General features: G+C 53.8%; 1 protein-coding gene across 7 annotated transcripts in view; it reads right to left on the bottom strand.

Annotated features, from left to right (window-relative positions):
* Positions 1 to 19,432, bottom strand: part of PTPRF (protein tyrosine phosphatase receptor type F) — a 392,585-nt gene that overhangs the window by 15,136 nt on the left and 358,017 nt on the right. For all 7 annotated transcript variants that reach the window (XM_055724616.1, XM_055724615.1, XM_055724619.1 and 4 more), the window contains 4 exons: positions 18,056 to 18,171; positions 12,085 to 12,182; positions 4,075 to 4,198; positions 1,922 to 2,097 (listed from right to left, as the gene is read on the bottom strand). In XM_055724616.1, the coding sequence (XP_055580591.1) occupies positions 1,922 to 2,097; positions 4,075 to 4,198; positions 12,085 to 12,182; positions 18,056 to 18,171 (514 nt within the window). The remainder of the gene's footprint in view (positions 1 to 1,921; positions 2,098 to 4,074; positions 4,199 to 12,084; positions 12,183 to 18,055; positions 18,172 to 19,432) is intronic.

Here is a 19,432-nt window from a genome sequence, read left to right as displayed (position 1 = left end):
TGGGCTTCCCCATTGCCTCCCCTGGCAACCTGCCCCTCCTGCAGTGCCTGAGAAAACTGCCCTTCTTGTTAGTGCTGGGGATGTGCCAAAGAGCCAGCAGGGCATGGGCAAGTGGTGTCAGGGAGTGAATGCTAGGATCTGGGTCCAGTCGGGTCAGCCTAGAGCCCCCTGAGCAGCACACCCAGTCAGGCAGGCTGCCTGCAGCTTCTGCGAGGGCTCTGGTCACCACCTGCCCGTGACAGGGATTCACAGTGCCCGTCCCATCACCAGAAGCCTGACCACGTGCACTGTATTTGGGACAGAAACCAATACCACAGGAGGTAATTGCAGAATGACATGACAGGGAGCGTGCTGGAGGGAGATAACGCACCGCTCAGCAGCAAAGGCATCTCAGGCAAAGACAAGTGCCTGTGGGGTCAAAGGAAACCCGTTATCTTTGAGAAACAGGCACCTTGGAGTGCCTTCCCTTAACTAAGCAGCCTAGAAGTTAAGTCAGGACTCTGGGCATGGATTTACTTAGCAACCTAAAAGGGCTTTTCCTCGTACTTCGAATATACGCTTCATCACTGAAATGTGAAAGCACAAGAGAGTCCCCATATAACCCCCAGCTGAAGAGAACAGTTGATCAGCACCTTCTGATCTTGCTTAGCCCAGGTGCAAGCCCTGAGCCGCAGGACGAGGCAGGTTAATTCACCTGTTTGGACCGGGCAGGTGATGGTGGCCATCAGATGGAGCAGGCAGGGCTGTGCAGTGGGAGGCACAGTGCAAACCTGGGGTTGGATCTCTAGAGGCAGCCTGTCTCCAAGAAACAGTTTTCCCCTGCAGGCTGTAGGGCATTTGTAAGAGCCGGGGAAGCCCATGAACAAAGCCTATTTTTGTACGCAGAAAAAGCAGATCTGCTTTGCCATGGTGATCAGTTGTTCCAGCTGCTTCCTCCCAGCCAGCGTGAGCTAGGACACCCCTGCGAGCATTTCGGTGCTAAAGCTTTGAAACGGAGGGAGAGCATGCGGCAAAAGTTTTAACTAAACACAAACTTGACAGTTTCTGCTTCTCAAGAACGAGCTTATTGGGCTAAAAATAACCAGTGCTTCACAGCTTGAGTGCACAGCCCCTTCTCCTGCTGTTGGCATGGCAACACTAAAATATTCTGCAAGTACAAATGCTCACTGCTAAAATTTTACTTTTAGGAACATACTGAATCATGAGAGGCAGAAGCTGCCTCCTGCTTAGGCAGGCTTTGCCTGAAGGGTTCATCTGGGCATGGGAGCACTTCGGTCACAGCTTATGAGCTGCTGCTTCAGGGGGTGAGCGGGAGCCTCTGCCATGAGACACCATAAGCATCATCTGCAGCAAGGGCTCCTGCTCCTTTCTCTCCACCTTGTGCCGTCCCCATGGTTTTCAGGCAGCTTTGCATTTATTACATCAGAATATCTAATCTTGGCAGAATGAGCTGATCATTTATAAATGTTATCATTGAACAAGGCACAAATTAGTCTTGTTATTGCAATGAGACCCCGTCAGCCATTTCCCTGCATCACCAGAGACACCAGGGCCCTGTCAGGCTGCAGGATGCTGCTGATGCCACCTACCCATTGCAGCTTCTCAGACACAACCCCCAGGCTTTCGGGGACCGTCAGCACTCCCCATCTCAGAGCTTTCTTTTCTCCCTTTGGCACAAGGGATGTGGGCAGAGAAAGGATGGGTGTGCATGCAGACACACAGGCAAGACAGAGGTTAAAGAGCAGCATCGACAGGAGGTTTTGCCACCCTTTTGTCATACAGGGATATGCTTACAAGACACTTGTTGCTGGGGTGCCTGCAGCAGTGAGCCACACCAATGGACCTGCCTCTCCCTGGATGCCCTTAGCTCTCTCTTGCCCCTGCCACCAGCTCCAGAAAAGAGAGGAAACACACACTGTACCCTGGATTTCTCCTCCAGCCTGGTCATCATGACTATAGTTGCTGTTCTCTGTTCCCACACCATCCTCCAGAAGTCGCTGAGGGTTTCTGGCAGAGGTCCCTGCGTGGCGATGTAGGCGTTCTGCTTCCGATACCCATCAATGTAATTGGCATTGATGTAATCACTGCCTGGGACTCCTGTGGAGAAAGAGGGCGAAGCGTTGGTTACTCCAGGGGCAGCCCATGACCCTGCTGCCTATCACTCTGCTGCCCTCTGCAAGCAGGGGAAGAGGCTGGCACGTTCACAAGGCTCTCGACAATCTCCTTTACAGGGTGATGCCAGAATCTCTCCCAGGATACTGCAAAGGACAGGGATGGTGCCTGAACAAAGAAGAACCCTTTGTAATTCCCACATTAATGCAACAAGCAGGCAGCACCAAAGCAGAGAGACAGCTGCCACCCGCACACAAAGGGAAATTCACAGGCAGGAATATTAAGGAGCTCGTTTGGCCCCAAGCAACTGATTGAAATAATTGTCTTAAATTCACTAGCAATTTGTTATGGTCCTACAGCACCTTTTAAAAATGAGGCTGCTTCATTAGCTTGTCTCTGTTAGCAGGGGATGTCAGGAAGGGATGTCCTCCCACCCCTCCTGCAGGGACAAGTACCCCAGAGGAGCCAGAGACCTTCCTCCCACCACCACTGAAACCCTCCTCAGTGTGAGACCCCCCTCTGCTGCCTGCTGGCAGAGGCTGCTCCAACTCCTACTCTGCCTCCACCACTTTAAGGAAAGGACTTTCTTGTAAAGGCCTTTAAAACGCAAACATACAGTTAGTAAAATAAATGGCAAAGCAGAGGCCTGGAGCTGTTCTTCCAAACCCTGCTCAGCATAGGCTGCCCGGGCTGCAGGGAGAAAAAGCAGCAGGTATCTCCTTGTCTCCCAAGGAGAGTGCATCTGCATTTCATTAGAGGAAGGAAATAAAGCTGGGGGTCTCCCCCTCACCCTTCTGTCCTGGGGAATTTTCTACGCGTCCCAGCAGTCTCCAAGTCTCCACCAGAAATAAAGTGCTGGTGACTCTGGGGAAGCAGCAGCAGCTGGAGTGCAGCACCCGGCTCCCTTGGCACCGGCGGCGGCGGGGACCTGGCAGGGCGCTTTGGGAACTGTTCCCAGGAAGACACAGACACTACTTATGGCAACTGAGTCAGGCTGGAAAGCAGGGATTCCCCCATGTGCTCACCCCACAGCTGTCTAAGGGTTTGCCCATGATCAGGCATGCCAGGCCTCTGCATAGCTGCTGCTGCTTAACAGGCCTTGCTGTGAGGGACCCCCTCCTCCTCCCGCACAGGATGAGCAGTGCATTAGCATTAGAAAAGACTTCCATCTCAAGAAAAAGGATGCTAGTGACTGCAAGGCCACCAGTATTCAAAGCCAGGTCCCAGTCACTTCCCCAGGCAAGGGTGCGTTGAATTAGCTGCATCTTCCTCATTCCCTCACAATAGGGCTCAGTACTGGCATGCAGAGCAGGGTGCTGATTTACAAAACAGTGGGAATGGGTGAGGTACCAGGCTTTGGTATCCAGGCTCCAGCTCCTGTGTGCAAGGTGACTACAAAGCAGGCACTAAAAGCATGTATTAGCCAAGACTCCAGAAATGTGGGGCCACTGGGCTCAAGTGCTATGAACACCAGGGCCTGCTGCATCTCCCATGAAGCACAGGGATGTATGGAGCCTGATACCCCAGGGGAAGGGGCAACGCTCACCCTGTGCAGCTCTGGCCACTTAGTTGGAGCAAACACTGACAAGTCCCAGAGGAAGATACTGGCCATGCAGTCGTGTTGGGGCACAGGGTGGTAGGGCTGACAGTGCCATGTCCCACCACATGCTGAGGAAGGCAGCTAAAGTCACACAGGGGGGTGAGCAGCGAGAAGGGAGGCTCCTGGGACCAGCAGAAGCAAGAAGCAACCATATGGGGCACACTGCACTGAAGACAGTGGGAAAGCTGGGGGAACTCTGCAGAGTCTTTCCTCTCTTCTTGCCAGCCAGAACACACATTTGCTCCTGCTGGTATGTTTCTTGGTGTTTGTCCCTGCTCAGCTGAGAACAGGGAAAAAGATGGTCCCCTGCCACAGTCAGGTTCAACTGTTTGCTGCGGTGCCCACTCTGGAGTCACTCTTACCATCAATGGAAGTCAGGATGACTCGTGAATGGTCATAGGCGATCACATTTGCATAGCGGTTTTTCGGTTTATTCACTTCCAGGTTGGAGTTCTCCCAGGTGAACTGCTGCCCGGGATCAATGGACTGTGGAAAGAAAGAGGAGGAGGGAGTCAGGAGTGATTACAGCACAGCAGGATGCTGCAGCTCACGTGTTTCAGTCAGTAAATCTGCATCCCCCCACTTACCTCTCTCAAGGCCAGACACAGCTTGTGTGGGTGTCCCCAGCAGCAGTGTCAAGCCAGACCACGCTGAAACCCACGCCCCAGTGGGACCTGACTCCCATGACCTGCAGGCAGAGCAGCCCCTCACTAGGGCAGCTTGCTGCAGATGAGCCTTCATCTCCACTCTGGCTGCACGCTCATCCTTTCCTCTGGAGTTACCCATCAGCAGAAATTTGGTCTTATGCCAGGACTCCACAGAGACCTGACCGCGCAGTTCTTGACCTAGCAGTTTTATTAGCTGTTGAACTGCAGTCTCCTGAAATATAGCAAGCCCTGGGTGTCTTGTGCCCCAGGAGCTTTAGGTATTAGCGTCCTGCAAGAGCCTATGAGCTTTTGCCAGGGAATACTCATGAAAATTGATAGGTTACTATACATTGCTCCAGCTACTTATGCAAAGTAAACATCTCTCATTTGAGTTAATACAGTGACAAAGAACTATAAACCTGGAGACGAGATGCGCTTATAAATCTTGGGCAAAGGCCTGCGCATTCTGCAGCTGCCTGAAAAGCACACATCCTGATCCCACCTATGTCCTGGACTCCCACACCCAGTGCTCCTCTCACTGGCCGTGTGCTGGCGCACCCGGTGCATGACTCCTCCATGGCCAGGCAGCCCTTTCCCAAAGCCTTTCCTGTTGTTTTTGTCCATGCATGAAACAAGGTGAAAAAGGACCATCCCCAAAGCACCCCTCGGAGATGGGATGGCCTCTTTGAGAGATATGTGAGACAGCTGCTTCACGCAGGGACTTGCTTTGCACATGCAGCCTTGGGCAAGCCTGGGACAGGCAGCTAGAGCAGAAATCAGTCATCCTGTGAACCTCTCTGCCCCACAATTACCAACACAGTCAAAGCCTTCTTAAAATCACGTTCCAGCTCAGGGTCTCTGAAGCTTTGCTGGCCCACAGGCAAAAGTACTGAGCAAAAACAGGCCAGGGGAAGCACTGCACGTTATTCTCTCTGCAGGCATCCACGTTCATCGCTTGGCAGAGAGCCATTGCAGTAGGTTTCTCAAGCTGTAAAAATCCCACAAGACCGTCAGCTCTGGATCAGCTGTGAGCAAAAGGCTGAGCCGGGAAGTACAGCTCTCTGACTGGGCTCGCCTGAACAGCCCTCACGGTCCCTCTGCTCAGCCCACCAACCTCCACCTGTGCACAAGGTGACACCCGTCGCTGTCCCCTACCCTCCTGTGCCATTGAGCAGGCCCTTCCCAAGTGGCTGGCAGCGGGTGCAGCCACCCAGCTTGGGCACGGAGCGCAGGCACTGCCTGCGCCAGCCCTGAGAACAGGCGCCAGCCCCGAGGCAGGTGGCAGCCGCCTGTGCCTGTCCCCACGTGTGGCCTGTCCCCACATGTGGCCCGTGCTGCCAGCCCACCCCGCAGCAGCAGGCTGCCTGCAAGCAGAGGGGCCGCTGCTGACGAAAACACACAGGAGGATGTGACATCACAGCGATGCTAATAGGTAGTTTGGGAAATGTAGGATGTAAATAGACATTTCCTACAGAAAACCTGTAATTTTCTATTATCAGCGTAATAAGCAGGCAGCAGCAGCGCTCAGAGGCCCTGCAGCATGGATGGTGGGAGTGGAGGCTGCAGGCAACGCTCCTGGCTGGAAACCCACAGGCCTGGCTGCCACAGCCCCTGCACGCTCCTCTGCCCAGGCACAGAGCTGTCCCGGTGCAACTCACGGCTCTCTAGGGCACTTCATTTCCTTGAGGCACCTATATTTTGGTTTCAGGACAGGCTGCCCACTGAATCGGCTCTTTGGATGCTCTCCTCCCTCAGCTGTGTGGCAGGGATGACTGCTGCCCACCTAATGGTGGGGCTGAACTGGAGAAGGGCAGTAGAAATGATCAAAGACATGAAAAGGTTAAGAGGAACAAAATGCATAAAGACTTCTCTGTTTGGAGTAGAGCTGAGTGACAGGGGTTCTGATACCGATCTAGTCAGTCTGGAGCACACGAAGGAGAAGCACAAATAGATGCACTAAGGAGAAAAATCCACCCATGCCTATTTCTTTGTCAAAAAGGTGGCCTTAGTCTGCACAGACAGCCCACGCAGAGAGCTGGCTAGCTAGTGATGGAGCTGAGGTTGGCCCTAAAGGTATGAGTGAGCATTTTCTTGCCGCTAAGGAGAGACACAAGAAAGCACCAGCCCTGCTTGCACCCTGTGAACACTCACTCAGTGCCAGGCACAGGTGGGTGCTGGAGCGAGTCCTCCCTTCACAGCAGAGGCAGGGAGAGCTCAGTGCAGTTGTTCGTGCTCAATCTACGCTGTAAACCACTGCCAAAAGGCTGCAGGGCTGCCCAAGCTGTGGGGTGCAGTGTGCAAGTCTGTGTCCTGCCACTGTGGTGGAAAGGGTTATTTCCTGGCGGAAGAGGAGGCTGCCGAGGGCCCCCAGAATCGAGGAGCAGCATCAAGGTGTTGCCATTAGGGTTAATTGCTTTGATGTGCAATGAGGATGTGCAGAAATGGTCTAATCATCATCAGCCTCTGAAGAGGGCAAACAGGTGAGAAAGTCAGAAGTAATACAGCACCTGAGTGCAAAGAGGCTGTAATTAAATACTCCTGCAAATTAGTGACTCATTTAGAAGTAAAATGATTTAATTTAAACTCTGGTGATGAATTAATGTACACCTGTTCCCCCCTTTAAGGCAAACAAATGGGTAAATAAATGGGAGGATGATGGGCTGCTTGGACAGCAGTTGGAGCAAGTCTTGCCCCACCTCTGTATGATGCTCTGCAGCCCCTGACTATGGCAGCACTGCCTTGTCTCTCCTCTTTGCTCCCCAACTTCCTGAGCACTGGGAGTCTGCTCAGGTTCCTTTCTGGGGCTCACAGGAATCAATGCTTCATCCCCAAACTTGATCAAAGTAACACTTTAAACTCATCCTTCCTAGAAAGCAGAAGGTCTGGGAAATTGGAAGGAAATGAGCCAGGAACAAACTTAAAAGCACCATGACTTTTAGTTTTGCTTTACTTTAAAGTGACAGGGGAGATGTTGTAAGATAGCAAGTGCAAATTAAGAAAAAGCCCAATTAGTAAAACTCCTCCTTCCCAGCACAGAGGTGTAAGGAGCAATCTCTCCAAAGCAGCTCAGGGAGCCCTGCTGCTACTGCCATCAACACAAAGACAGAGCCACAGAAACGGGACTGGAAAAAGGCTTTTTCCTCGACAGACTCAAAAGCACTTTACAAACATCTTGAAAACATCCCTGGGTGCCAGTTTGTCTCTCAGATATTGTCCACCTTGGGTTTGCTGCTCCCCTTCCTCAGTGCAGCTCCAAACCCCCTCTGCATGCGGAGCCCCTGCAGCTGCCTCCTGGCAGGCATGGGCAGGCAGCCCTCTGGGGCAGCACAGCAGCTCGGCTGGCCCTGGCTGGGGCAGCCAAGGAGCTGGGCAGAGGCGGCTGCACAAGGGCATGGGGAGGGGAAGGCGCTGGGGCTGTGAGTGCTTCCCGGCCTCATGTGAAATCAACCGCATTAGCACAAGCATTGACCACTGTCAGTCTGCGCTGCGCCTCAAATGAGGACATAATGCGCTCCTGAATCAATCGCTGGCAGCACTTCAGCCTTACTATTCTTATTACCGGAACGTGAGCGCTGCGTGCCTGCCAGGCAGCTTCCAGGTCAGCCCATTAAACACACAACATGCAGCTACCCTGGGTCCAGCACCTCCTGGGCTAACCAGCCCCAGGGACCCAAGCACCTCTCCCACTGCTTAAGCTGCTTTGCCAGGGCTGTAGGCATGGCAGACGCAAAGTCCCTGTCTGCCTTTAAGGGAAATGCAAACAAACATGGGATTTGGGCAGGCCAGCAGTGTTTTTCTCTCCATACAAAACTATGGGGAAGGGGCTGCAGCCTCCCCACCACGCCGAGAAGCGGGAGCGCAGTCAGATCTCATGTACCGTTTAAAGATTATGAAGGACACTGCCTGGCTCTCATCACCTCCAGCCTGCTCTGCTCCCAGGGGCCATCCACTGGAGGGACATGCTGAAGGGACTAGGCACAAGGAGCAATGGCCACAGGTTGCAGTTTGGACGTAAGGAAAAAAATTTTCCCCTGGGGAGGTGGTGCAGGATCTAGCCCAGAAATGGCAGCAGCCACAAGGTAGCAGGAAGCAGCCCTAGCTGGAGCCAGTCTGTCCCGTGTTTGCTAACAGCAACAAAAGGGACAGCAGTGCTCGGCTTGCTGGATCCCACAGTTCAAGTGCAAGATGCGGTGCATACGTATGTGCGCGCCTGTTTGTACCAGTGCTAGTACCGACCCCCCCTCATCCGACACGGGATCCTGCCCCGCGTCCGCAGGCTGCAGCATGGGACGGCGGCCCACAGGAGGCGCTCCAACACAGCTGCAGCACCCGCCACAGCCCGCGGATAAATAATTAATCGATTCAGCCTCCCTTCTACTTATTTAATTCCATTAATCCCACACTGTAAATTCACTGTAGCCCTCACTGTACACTAAAAATGAAATATTCTCCTGGAGTGGCCAGGCCGGTTGCTGCTGCCAGACCCTTGCACTCCGCTCCCCCCAGCTCTGCTGCATGCCTGGGAGAGCATGGTGGGGCTGTGCCATTCCCCACACCAGAGCAGCCTGCAGCAGTGGACTGTGCCTGCAGCCGCCTCAGCTCCCAGCACCTGCAGTTCAACCTCTCCTGTTGCACCAGGAGTACGTGGAGGTCCCGTGGGAATTGCTCCCTGCCCATCAAGGGTGAGGGCTAACGGGCAGCTCAGGAGCCTGCTCTTGCTGCAGCCGGTGCACAGCTCGCTTTCTCTGTGCTGCCTTCGTTGCACGGGCTGCTTGGCCATGTGGGCTGGCAAACTGGTGTGAGCAGCATCATTTGTTCTCCGACCTGTAGGAATGGAGGCCAGACGGCTCCAAGAAAACTCTGCCACCCTCCCTGCTCCCTCCCCAGGCATGCAGGGAGGTGCTGACAAGTCTGGTTTTGTGTCACCTCTGTCTAGGTTACCCTGCTATCGCTTGCACAACCAAAGTGAACACCAGACTGATGGCTCTGAGCCAGCTGGCCTCAGTGGTTAAAAGTGCTGTTAAATATTTGCTCTCCGCCTGTGGTGCCACTGCTCCCAGAATGTGAGCCATCTATAAACAGCCCTGCACCCCACGGAGATGTTAGGCTGTCAGGCTGCTCTGCAAAAACACTTAAAATGCAACTATTCCAGAGCACAATCAAAGAGCAAATGGGCCTTGGGGGTTCACCTGTGATGCCTTTGTCCCTCAGCTCTCCCTGCTCAGCTGTGCTATGCCCGCTCAGGCAGCACTAGCATGCCATAGGGAAACAGGGTTGGGGCCTCCATCTTTTGAAGTGCTGGGTCACCACGCGGCTCTGCACAGGTCTGGGGCTCACACAGTCCCAGGGCAAGTGCTGGGCCTGTATCATCACTTCCTGACTGCAGTTGCACAGAATTTGCAGAGCTGTGGTTCCTGCCCTTTGGGCTCCCGCAGGGGCTGCACAGCCTGCTTCCCTCCCACCTCTGCTATTTCCACATCCACTCTGTAGATTCCCTGACTCAGCAGCCCGTGCCATGCCCATCCTGCCCTTCAGGACTCCCATCACAGGCCTCAAAGGGAGCTGTCACCTTGCCAAATCAGCGCACATAGGGACCAGGATGAGAGCAGACCCACTGCTGCCACAATCCTGCCCAAGCAGCTGCTGTTCTCTGCAAACTCAGGCCAGGATTTTTCTCATGGGCATTTCAAATGGGAATGACTGTACTGATCCCCACATGCCAGCAAGGGGCAACCCCTTCTGCTTTGGGGTCCATCCTAGTGTCAAACACCGTATGAGCCTGTCATGCTCACAAACTTCTAGCTGATATGAGTCAAATACAGCAGAATCCAGGGGAAAAAAATTACATGCAACAATCAGCTACTTAATAGCTGCTTCAACATGAAAAGTACAACTGATTGGTGCTCTCAACCAGCCATGATACTTCTTAAGAAAGAGAAATGAGAAAAGAGAGGCTCATGAAAACAGCTAAGAGAATTTACTTAATGCTCATTTTTTCCAAAACAGTTCCCACATCTCAGTATTATGCTGCAGGCTCCAGCTGGCGCGGGCCTAGTGTGAAGATGGGAGCGCACAGACACTGGATCCTGCTGAATCCTCCCAGCACAGCACAGGCACAGTCTGCCTGTAGCGCAGTGGACAGCCCTGCTTAACATTTCAGCTGGACTTGTAACAAAAAGCCCATGGCAGACAGATATGACTGTATACCTTGGCACTGCTGGCAGGACATACATGAACACACAGGTAACTGCAAGGGAAGCACATTATTCCTCTAAACATTTCCCAAGTTGCAGTGTAATGCTGTAGCTGGTGAACACTCAGCTCCTTTCTGGTCTAGACAGCAGTATGCAAAGGGATGGCAAAGCCCTCCACTTGGCATCCTGAAGCAAAAAGGAGCTCTGCCCCTTCCTCAGATATGTGCAGCAGACCCTTTGAACTAGCTGGAATTTGTCCCTTACCTCCACAACGTAGAGATCTGCTCTCCCTTTCCTGGCATATATAATCCTACCTTGTGGGCAGATGTTCTGATTTCATCCCATAAATCAGTGTAGGTACGCTGCAGGAAGGGGAGGCCACAGGCACAGGCAGATAACAATTCAAACAGAAGTGATAACACGTGCAAAGGACACTTCTCAAATTTACTCCCTCTTTAATACTAGTGGGGGGTTTATTTACAAGCCCCCTGCAGCTCAAGAAGGTACTGCATGTAAGCGGAGGAAAACATAATCTTGCCATTGCTGCTGTCATGGCTGCAGAGGAACTTTCCCCAGCTTTACATATTTTCAAGCTAGTCATCTAGCCCAGAGAGTGGCAAGAAGGGCAAAGCAGCCCTTGTGCAGGTCAGCCCTTCCCCTCCACGTGTGCGTCCCCTCGGCAAGTTGTCCTCAGGGGAGGACAGAAATGGAGGGGATCAGGCTGGGAGAGGTGCAGTGCAGGATGGCAGTGTTCGCCAAACACCCAGCACGTGCCTGCGTTTGTGAGCAAAGGCAGCAGTGGTGGCAGGTGTCCACGGTACCTATTCAGGGGCTCCGTCAGAGATAAGGGTAAGGGTGGGAATGTGACCCAGCACCGCTGGGAAGTTTGTAGCTCAGAACTGCAGGGCACAGTCACAAAGAGCTCCATGTAGGGAGGGGAGCTGGGACTGCTCCAGGGCAGTGGGACATTAGCAGAGTTTCTGGTGGCAGAGGTGCTAAATGGCACAGCTAATGCCAGCACAGTCCAGCAGCGTGCAGGGGGAGACTAGATGGGGAAAGCAGGAATGAAACCCCAAATGCCTGTTTGTCGGCAGCAGAGGATGGCACAGAAAGCAAAGCTCTGAATGCAGATGGAAGTGATGCTGTGGACTGAAATACCTCAGCCAACCTGCATGGAGGGCAATCCTCGCGGAGCGGGAGAACAAAGCAAACAGCAACAGTCTGGGCGGGTAGACACGACTCCCATTCACTCCCAAGACCGTAACCATGGTGGGAGCACGGCAGGCTGCTGCGCGTTCGGCTGCAAGGCCCTCTCCCTGTACAAGCCATGCTTCAACTGCTCCAGGCGAGTTCCCACCGCTCTGGGGCTGGCAGGGAGAGCTGGCAGGCTCCCAGGGCTGGCGCGGAGCCTGCACAGGCAGTACCGGTGCGGGGGAGGCTCGGCTCAGCTTTCAAGCCCTCTCCGCCGGGGGTCCTGGCCAGCCACGCTCTGCCCCCACCGCCCGGTATGCTGGTATGCTCTCACGCTCACCTCGTACTCCTGAGAGAACTTCAGCCCGTCGTTGGCCTTCAGCCTGTCGATGTTGTCGGCAAGGTCTGTCACAGGGATGGGGGGGTGGTCGCGCATGCCTGCAAGCAAGACAAGGAGGAAAAAAGGGAGAGGAGAAGGGTTATGGCTCTGCAGGGTTGAGGAAGGCTCCACAATGGCACGTTCACATCAAACCCGAAAGGTAGGTGCAAGGCAGACATGTGTGAGTATGTGTGAAGTGCTGGGCAGGATGGATGGGAAGTCAGCGAGACCACACGGCATGCTGCACGCACTCTCAGAGCACATGGTTCAGTGAAACAAAACAGAAAGGTGAGGTGCAGAATGTGCATGACCGGGTGGAGCATGCTCGAACAGTACAGCCACCGGGCACACAGAGCAGGCCACGCAGCGGGCAGGGGCTCGGGCAAGCCCCTGGCAGGAACGGGCCGAGGACATGCTGTCAGTGCGCTTCCCAGGCTCCCACACGGGCTGGAGTTGAAGGCGCCGATTCTCTGGCGCTCTCGCTGCCAAGGGCTGAGGCTCATCCTCCTGCTTACCCCTAACAATGGCATCAGCCAAAAAGGAACTCGCCCAGACCTGCACCAGGGGAAACCTCTGTGGTGTACGTGCACAGCTTTTTGGGTAGCCAGGTGCTGCCCAGCCCCTGGGGAGCTAGAGGAAGATGGGAAGGGCCCCATGGAGGAACGGCTGCTCGCCTGGTTGGAGATTGCACAACTTTCAGAGAGCTGTGGAGCAGCTCTGCCCGCATCTGCGTAACTCGGTGCTTTTCAGTGGGGTTCCAAAGGCAGAGTGAGCTCCAGGGCCCAAAATGCAGCTCCACTGGGCTGGCTCGTGCAAGGCACCATGTGCAGCGATGTGCCCTACAGCAGCTTCTGGGAGGCTGCTGCAAGCTGGGGTGCAGCTCAAGCCACGGCAGAAGCCTTGCCCTGTCTAAAGCAGGGCTGCACAGTATGGCTCATCCTGGGCACAGCCCAAGCCCTGCTCGGGGGAGAGGCCTGGAGGAGGGGATCCCACGGGTCCTGCACAGGGGGACAGGTGATGTGGGGGTGTACATGTGGGATCGGGAGGAGCCCTACTGGGGCCCCAGGGTTCAGGGCTCAACCACTGCAAACCACTGCAATCTCCTTCTCTGAAGCGGAGATGGTGAACTGGCAGGAACGTGGCTGTATAACAACTCATCCAAAGCTTGGCTCATCCAAATCCCAAGGCTTGTGACTCCACTGGCTGCTCTGTGGGTTTCCCAGAAACCCCATGTGGGTAATAATGATTATTAATAGGCTGAGGCTGTTGATTCACACCCAGGGAGACAGGCTGGAGCATGGCCAGGAGCTTCTCAATCACTCAGGAGCCTGAATGCTGCCACAGATGGCAGTGATGGGCCGCTGAGGTGATGGAGCAGCCCCCAGGCTGGGTATGTGCATTTCACACAGTGGCGACAAGTCACTAGGTGGTAAAATGGAAGTGTTACACCACAGCCACTGCACCAACACAGGGCTCCTCACCATCTGACATTGCTGCACATAGGCAAGACCCAATCCAACACACACTTGTCTTTCTATCACTTGATAGTGCAAAGCTATCCATGGATGGCCTGAGAGCACACGGACAGACAAAGAAGGAAAGGTTCCTCTTCTGCCTTGCGCTGAAGTCCTCCTGCAAACGGTCCTGTTTGCCACTTCACCCATCAGGATCCCTGAGATGGTTGAGCAGACTCACAAAGATAATGGTCGGTTTTCTGCACAATTTGCTTATTGCTGCCAGAGCACCAGAGGCTGCAGCTCAGGAGCAGCCTTTGCAGTGCAGAGCTCTTACTGACGAGCAACTGAAGGAGTACAGTGGTGGACCAAGGCAGAAGTATGCGGCTGGAAGAAGAAAGAGCCTGGAACACGGCCACAGTACGTGCTTATCCCATTGTGGCTATGTATGAAGTATGGCAGAGCCGTGGACCACAGCAGAGCTGCAGGCACACATCCCTGCTGAGAAATACAATGGGGTCTCTCCAAACTTCAGCGTTCCTGGCCACAGGAGTGTTGCAGCAACAAAGTAGCTGCAAGAGCAGATGGGGAGTACGAGGTGGTTGGTGCCCCATTATGGTGAACCTAGAACAACTGCCACCGACGGTGCAGGGCAAGACAGAGGGGATTTGTACACACTACCAGGACCTCACATGCTCTTCCAGTGACTGGCAAGGGAACAGCGAGTTCCCCACCAGGCTAGAAGGGCTCAGAGGTCTCACAATGCCTGCAGGGCCACAGACTGCAAGCCCTTGGCTCTGCTCCTGTGGGAAACATCTGTCCTATGTATTTCTCCCATTCCTGCATGCAGACGCAGACGCCTTGTACATCAAGCAGCAGGGAAGCCACGCTTTTATGGTGGTTTGAGAGTGAACTGGAAGCTCACAGAACAAGAGGTAAAGGGGCAGCTACACTCATAGTCCTGGTACTACTCCATCCAACCCGCTGGAGCAGTAAGTCCCTCTGCTCTGTGCCTGGGACTCTGGCACCAAGACTGCCAAGGAGACTGACTGCACAGCAGTTCAGAGATAGCATCCTTTGGCATCCATTCTGCCTAACTCTATGGCACAGGTGACCCAGCCCAGGGAAGCCAGATTGCCTGAGGTAGGAGGAGAGTGTGTTCAACTACTGGGCTTCAAAGCACCCTCCAGTTTGTCCATTAGGGGTTTTTAGCTGGCCACCCCCTCCAGAACGGCCAGGGTCTGTCTCCACACAGGGCCAGCTGCAGGCCTGGTGCCATGGCAGAGCCTGGCATGCCACTGCAAGGGCACAGGAGGCCTGGGAGCAGGTGAAGGTCTGCTGCAGGAGCCTCCTGGCAGCCCAGCACCCAGGGCCTTCCCTTCTGCACTGTGCCGTGGTGAGCTGCTGTAGTGTTGCGCAAACAGTACCCAAGCTTGGCCCCACATGTCATGTCAGAGTGAAATCACTGCTGTTCTACAGTCTGCTGTGAGTGAGGGTGACCTTCATGACACTGAAACAAAAACTACAGAGACGAGAGAGAAAGGGAAAGAAAAAGCAAAAGGTGTTGAAAGATAAATACAGGAGTTAAAACTAACTTGAGATATTCGGGCAACTGGGGACACTGGCACCTGCAAAGAAAAGAAATGGGGCAAGAACAGAAATCCCATTAGCCTTTAGTCATCATCGCAGAAGTTCAGAAACGGCAAGACAAAGAGATGAAGATGCAAGGTAAGCACCATGTGCCACAGCACCGGGAGCCTCCCTCCCGCACAGGACCGCCTGCCTGGCCCTGGGGGCTGCTCTGTGGCTGGCTGTTACACACTGGGCCCTGGCCAGCACCATCCCTTGATGCTGACAAACACGTGGAGCTGGAGGTACCTGCAGGGGAGAGAGCGCACAGGTCTTCATCTGACATGGAGAGCTACAGGTCACACTGCACACCACTGTCCATGGCCCTGTGCCCAAGGGGAGCCAGCAAGGGGGCAGGTGGGTGGCAGGTACAGGGGACACCTGTGCTGCTCGGTGGCCAGGAGGACTGCGCTCAGCCCCAGCAATCTCTACTCAGTGCCCCTGAGCCTCCAGCTCGCTTGCAGCTCATCAGCAGCACAACTCAGCCTCCTTTCACGGTGTACTGGGACACTGCCTGGCCCTGTATCCTCTCAGCAACTTGGCACAATGGTACGTTAGTACAGGGACACCGACAGTGGGGGAAGTAACCCTTGTCTGAAGTAAAAACCATGAATATGAGAAAGCTTAATATTTAATAACAGTAGCCCAATTAATTATGCATTAAACAAGTTTTCCCTGCTCAGCACACTCCAGCAGGGAGACCAGCTACCAAAGTGTGCAGGGCTGGTGGCCAGCACCTCTCATCAGTGCATCCACGCAGCACTGCCTTGACCTTGAGCAGGTGACAGAGGCAACAGCATGGGCCCACTGGGCTTGGTGGTTTTCATGCCTCCTCATTAATGAGAACAAGCTCGTCAGGAGCTGGAACAGTCACTTCTATCTGCACAACACCTGCTTCCACCCTGCAGAGCCTCACAAGTGATGCAGGGGGGAGGAGGGGAGGAGGGCACACTGCTGTCACTTGGCAGGGGAGTGTCAGCTAGCAGCACCCCAGGGCACTGCTGCTGCCTTGAGTGAACTGGACACTTTGGGTTGTTTTTGTCTCTCCAGAGAGCTCTGCAAACTTACTGAATGAGCCATCGTCTCTGGCTTATCCTTAGGCACAGGCAGGAAAAGGAAAATTTCCCAGGCTGCTCTTTCTGATGGCAGCTCTTGACCCTTCCAACAGCTCTAGCAAGGGATGCCCTTGTTGCAAACCCTGACCTTGCTGTAGATGGGAGTAGGCACAAGACTGACCTGTCACACTCCTCCATGCAATGTAAACCATGAGCATACAGCAAAGATGGCTCTTGTGTTCCTGGGCAGCGGAGGCATGTCACAGAGGCCTGTCTGCACGCACAGGTGTCCTGGAGCAGCCCTGTTCAGCACCTTGCTGCTTCTTAAGAAGCCACATGCTGTTGCTGACTGTGTGTGAACCCCTCCCCTAGTGTTGTTCCCAGTGATCTGCCTGTTGAGATCTTCTGCCAGTGCAGGTGGCTCCCTGGCTCCCCACACATTTTCCTCCTCTGCTGCAATACCATACTGGTGTGTGCTGTGGCCAATTAACATGCCAGGTCTGCTGGCAACTGCCAGGCTGTGGCTGCATCCTACCCCTGAGATCTGCCACTGATACTGCCTGGGAGATTCACTAACTATGGATCTCTGACAGCTGTTCTGGCACAGAGGGAGATGTGCTGGTGAAGCCCACCCCAGGTCTGAGCCAGACCGCTGTGAGCAGCAACGGGAAAGGCTCCTCTTACCCTCCCTCCCAGACAGACACAGCAGGTTTACATCAGGAAATGGTCCCTTCAAAACTCTCCTGTTAGACGAAAGCTTTTAGATGAATGAGCAGCAGGAGGAAAAGGAAAGTAGGTTACAGACCAGGAGGAGCTGCAAGTTATAAGAGCTGTATGTGCCTCATTTATTGCTGGACGGCTCCCTCCATCTCAAAAGCCCAAGTGCTCCGCCACTTCATCTAGGACTTGGACTCTCTGAAAGGCTCTGAACGAGTCAGGGTGAGCCTGTCTCTGATTGGTACAATGACACGTACTGTGCTTTCGGTGCCATCAGAAATGTACAGGCACAAAGCAGCAGCACGAGACCTTTCTGCAGTGTGAAGTACAGTTGCTTGTATGGGCTGGCGAACTAGCTACACTCCGAGGCACTACAGGCCAGTACAGGCACGACAAGATGCTCTGCAGTGAACAGTTGCATGCAGAAAGCAACAGCTTTTACTGAACTTATCCTCTGTGCTGAGACCACTGTGACCAGCAGCACCCTTCACTGGGCCACAGCACTGGCTGGGGAGCAATGTAGGCTGCAGGTAGCTCTTCACCTTTTGGTGAGCAGAGCAGGAGGGTCAGCACACCAAAGATCCCAGGAGGAAGCTGCTGGGATACCCTCAGCAGTACAAGGGCCCTCTGTACCTCCTGATCCCCCCAGATGCAGCCCCTGTGGCCGGCACTGCACCAGTGGTGCTCAGTGCTGAATCCCAGGCTGGACCAAGCCAGCACAGCACCCGGGAGCAACGCAGGTGCAGGCACTGATGAGCTCTCCCAGCTCTCCCTGGAGGCTCCTCCCAGCTCTGGGCAACGGCAGTGAGCTTCACATAACGTCTGACACACGACCACACAACAGGCTGTCCCCATCCAGGTTCCCCAGCCTTGTGTGCCTGCAGTGACAGGGCCAGGGAGAAGGATTTGCAAACCAGAGGCTGGACACTTGGATATCCTCGGTCTAAGCTCCCCCCTGTGCCACTGTGACTGAGAAGGGGCAGAGCTGCTGCCGGGGGCGGACTGCAACTCCTCCTCTGGCACGGGAACCTGGCGAAGGGGAACTGGAGGGTTGCAAGGGGGTTAGCTGCTCCTTACCTGGAGTCTGGTAGTTGAGCCGCCTCATCTCAACTGGGTCAGAGGAGTGGGCCAAAAGCGAGTCCTTCAGGCCAATGGAGTGCTCATCCTTGGAAGACGGGGAGTGTGCCCTTTTCCTATGGACAGAGACAAGCAGGTGAGCTCTGGCAGAGACCAGCATGAACCACCCTGGGAAGGAGTCTGGGGGTCCCAGCGTCCCAGATACTCAGCTCCATCCCAGGCTCACTGGGGCCCTGGGCAAGTCACATCCCCCTCCTGTGCCTCCTGTTTCCCATCTATGAAACAGGAAGGATCATATGCAAGCAATGACAGAGGTTTGATTAGTGAGGCACTTTGAAATGTGATATTCTGCATAACATTTATTAGAGAAAAAGCAGATATATGCAAGATGTTGTTTCCTCTTACTCTCTCTAGGAACTATTTCCTGCAGTGGAAGGATATAATAAAATTATTTTTCAAGTATTAGAAATATTTAAATATAGAATACTGTAATATAATAGTGTAAAGGCTCTTCAGGGTGTGTTTTATTGGGCCATTAATACATGTCTTGAATGGTTGAAGGCACCCAAGGCGTGTATTAATGGAACAATAAAATACACTGTTGTCTCTTCATGCTATATTTATGCCTAGAACAATGCCACCACCTCAGGCTCTTGCTGGAATGCACAGGCAAAGCAGGGACAGATCCAATCAAGAAGTGGACAAGTGAATATTAAGGAAAATCTAACAGCGCAAGAAGGGTTTCTAGGGATTCTTTTAAGTCCCACTTCTTGCTCTGTATTACAAGTATAGTGGATATACCCATGCAGTAGAGAGGGGTGTTGAGCAGGACAGCACTACTCTCTTCTGAGTCTGTGGTGACCCTGACACTTTGCCAGCGTGCTGAGTACGCAGCAATACACTGAGATGTTGTCTTTTGGCTACAGCCCCAAAATGGATTTTGCCTGATGGTGAATCCCTCTCCTGACCTGACGTTTTCTAGAAGAGAGGAAGCTGCATCGCTGCTAATCTGCATGAATGCCAGCTTATTTACCATCCCATGAATCGCAGCAGTCAGTCTCTGTTTTCTACCCCCTTGTGAGGCATTTCAAGGCACCCTGAAGAGCTGCCAGGTTCTGCACAGAGGCAGCTGCATCTCTGGATGGCGGTGACCCTGAGCCACACAGGATCAGAAATGCTCTGCACACGCCCAGGGCACTATCACTTCCATGGGGAGCTGGGCATGCTGGGCTGGCACTAGTGAGAAGCAATTAGGGAAAATTTAATGCATAAATCATGAGTGAAACCTGCATTCCCTCTGAGGCCCAGACTGTGAGCAAGCTCCATCTGCAGCCCATGGCTGCATCAAACATTGAAGTTGTTCAATGGGGAGGACCA

The sequence above is a fragment of the Falco cherrug genome, chromosome 12 (genome assembly GCF_023634085.1).
Source record: "Falco cherrug isolate bFalChe1 chromosome 12, bFalChe1.pri, whole genome shotgun sequence".
NCBI lineage: Eukaryota > Metazoa > Chordata > Aves > Falconiformes > Falconidae > Falco > Falco cherrug.
This window is presented reverse-complemented; position numbering and strand designations above follow the sequence as displayed.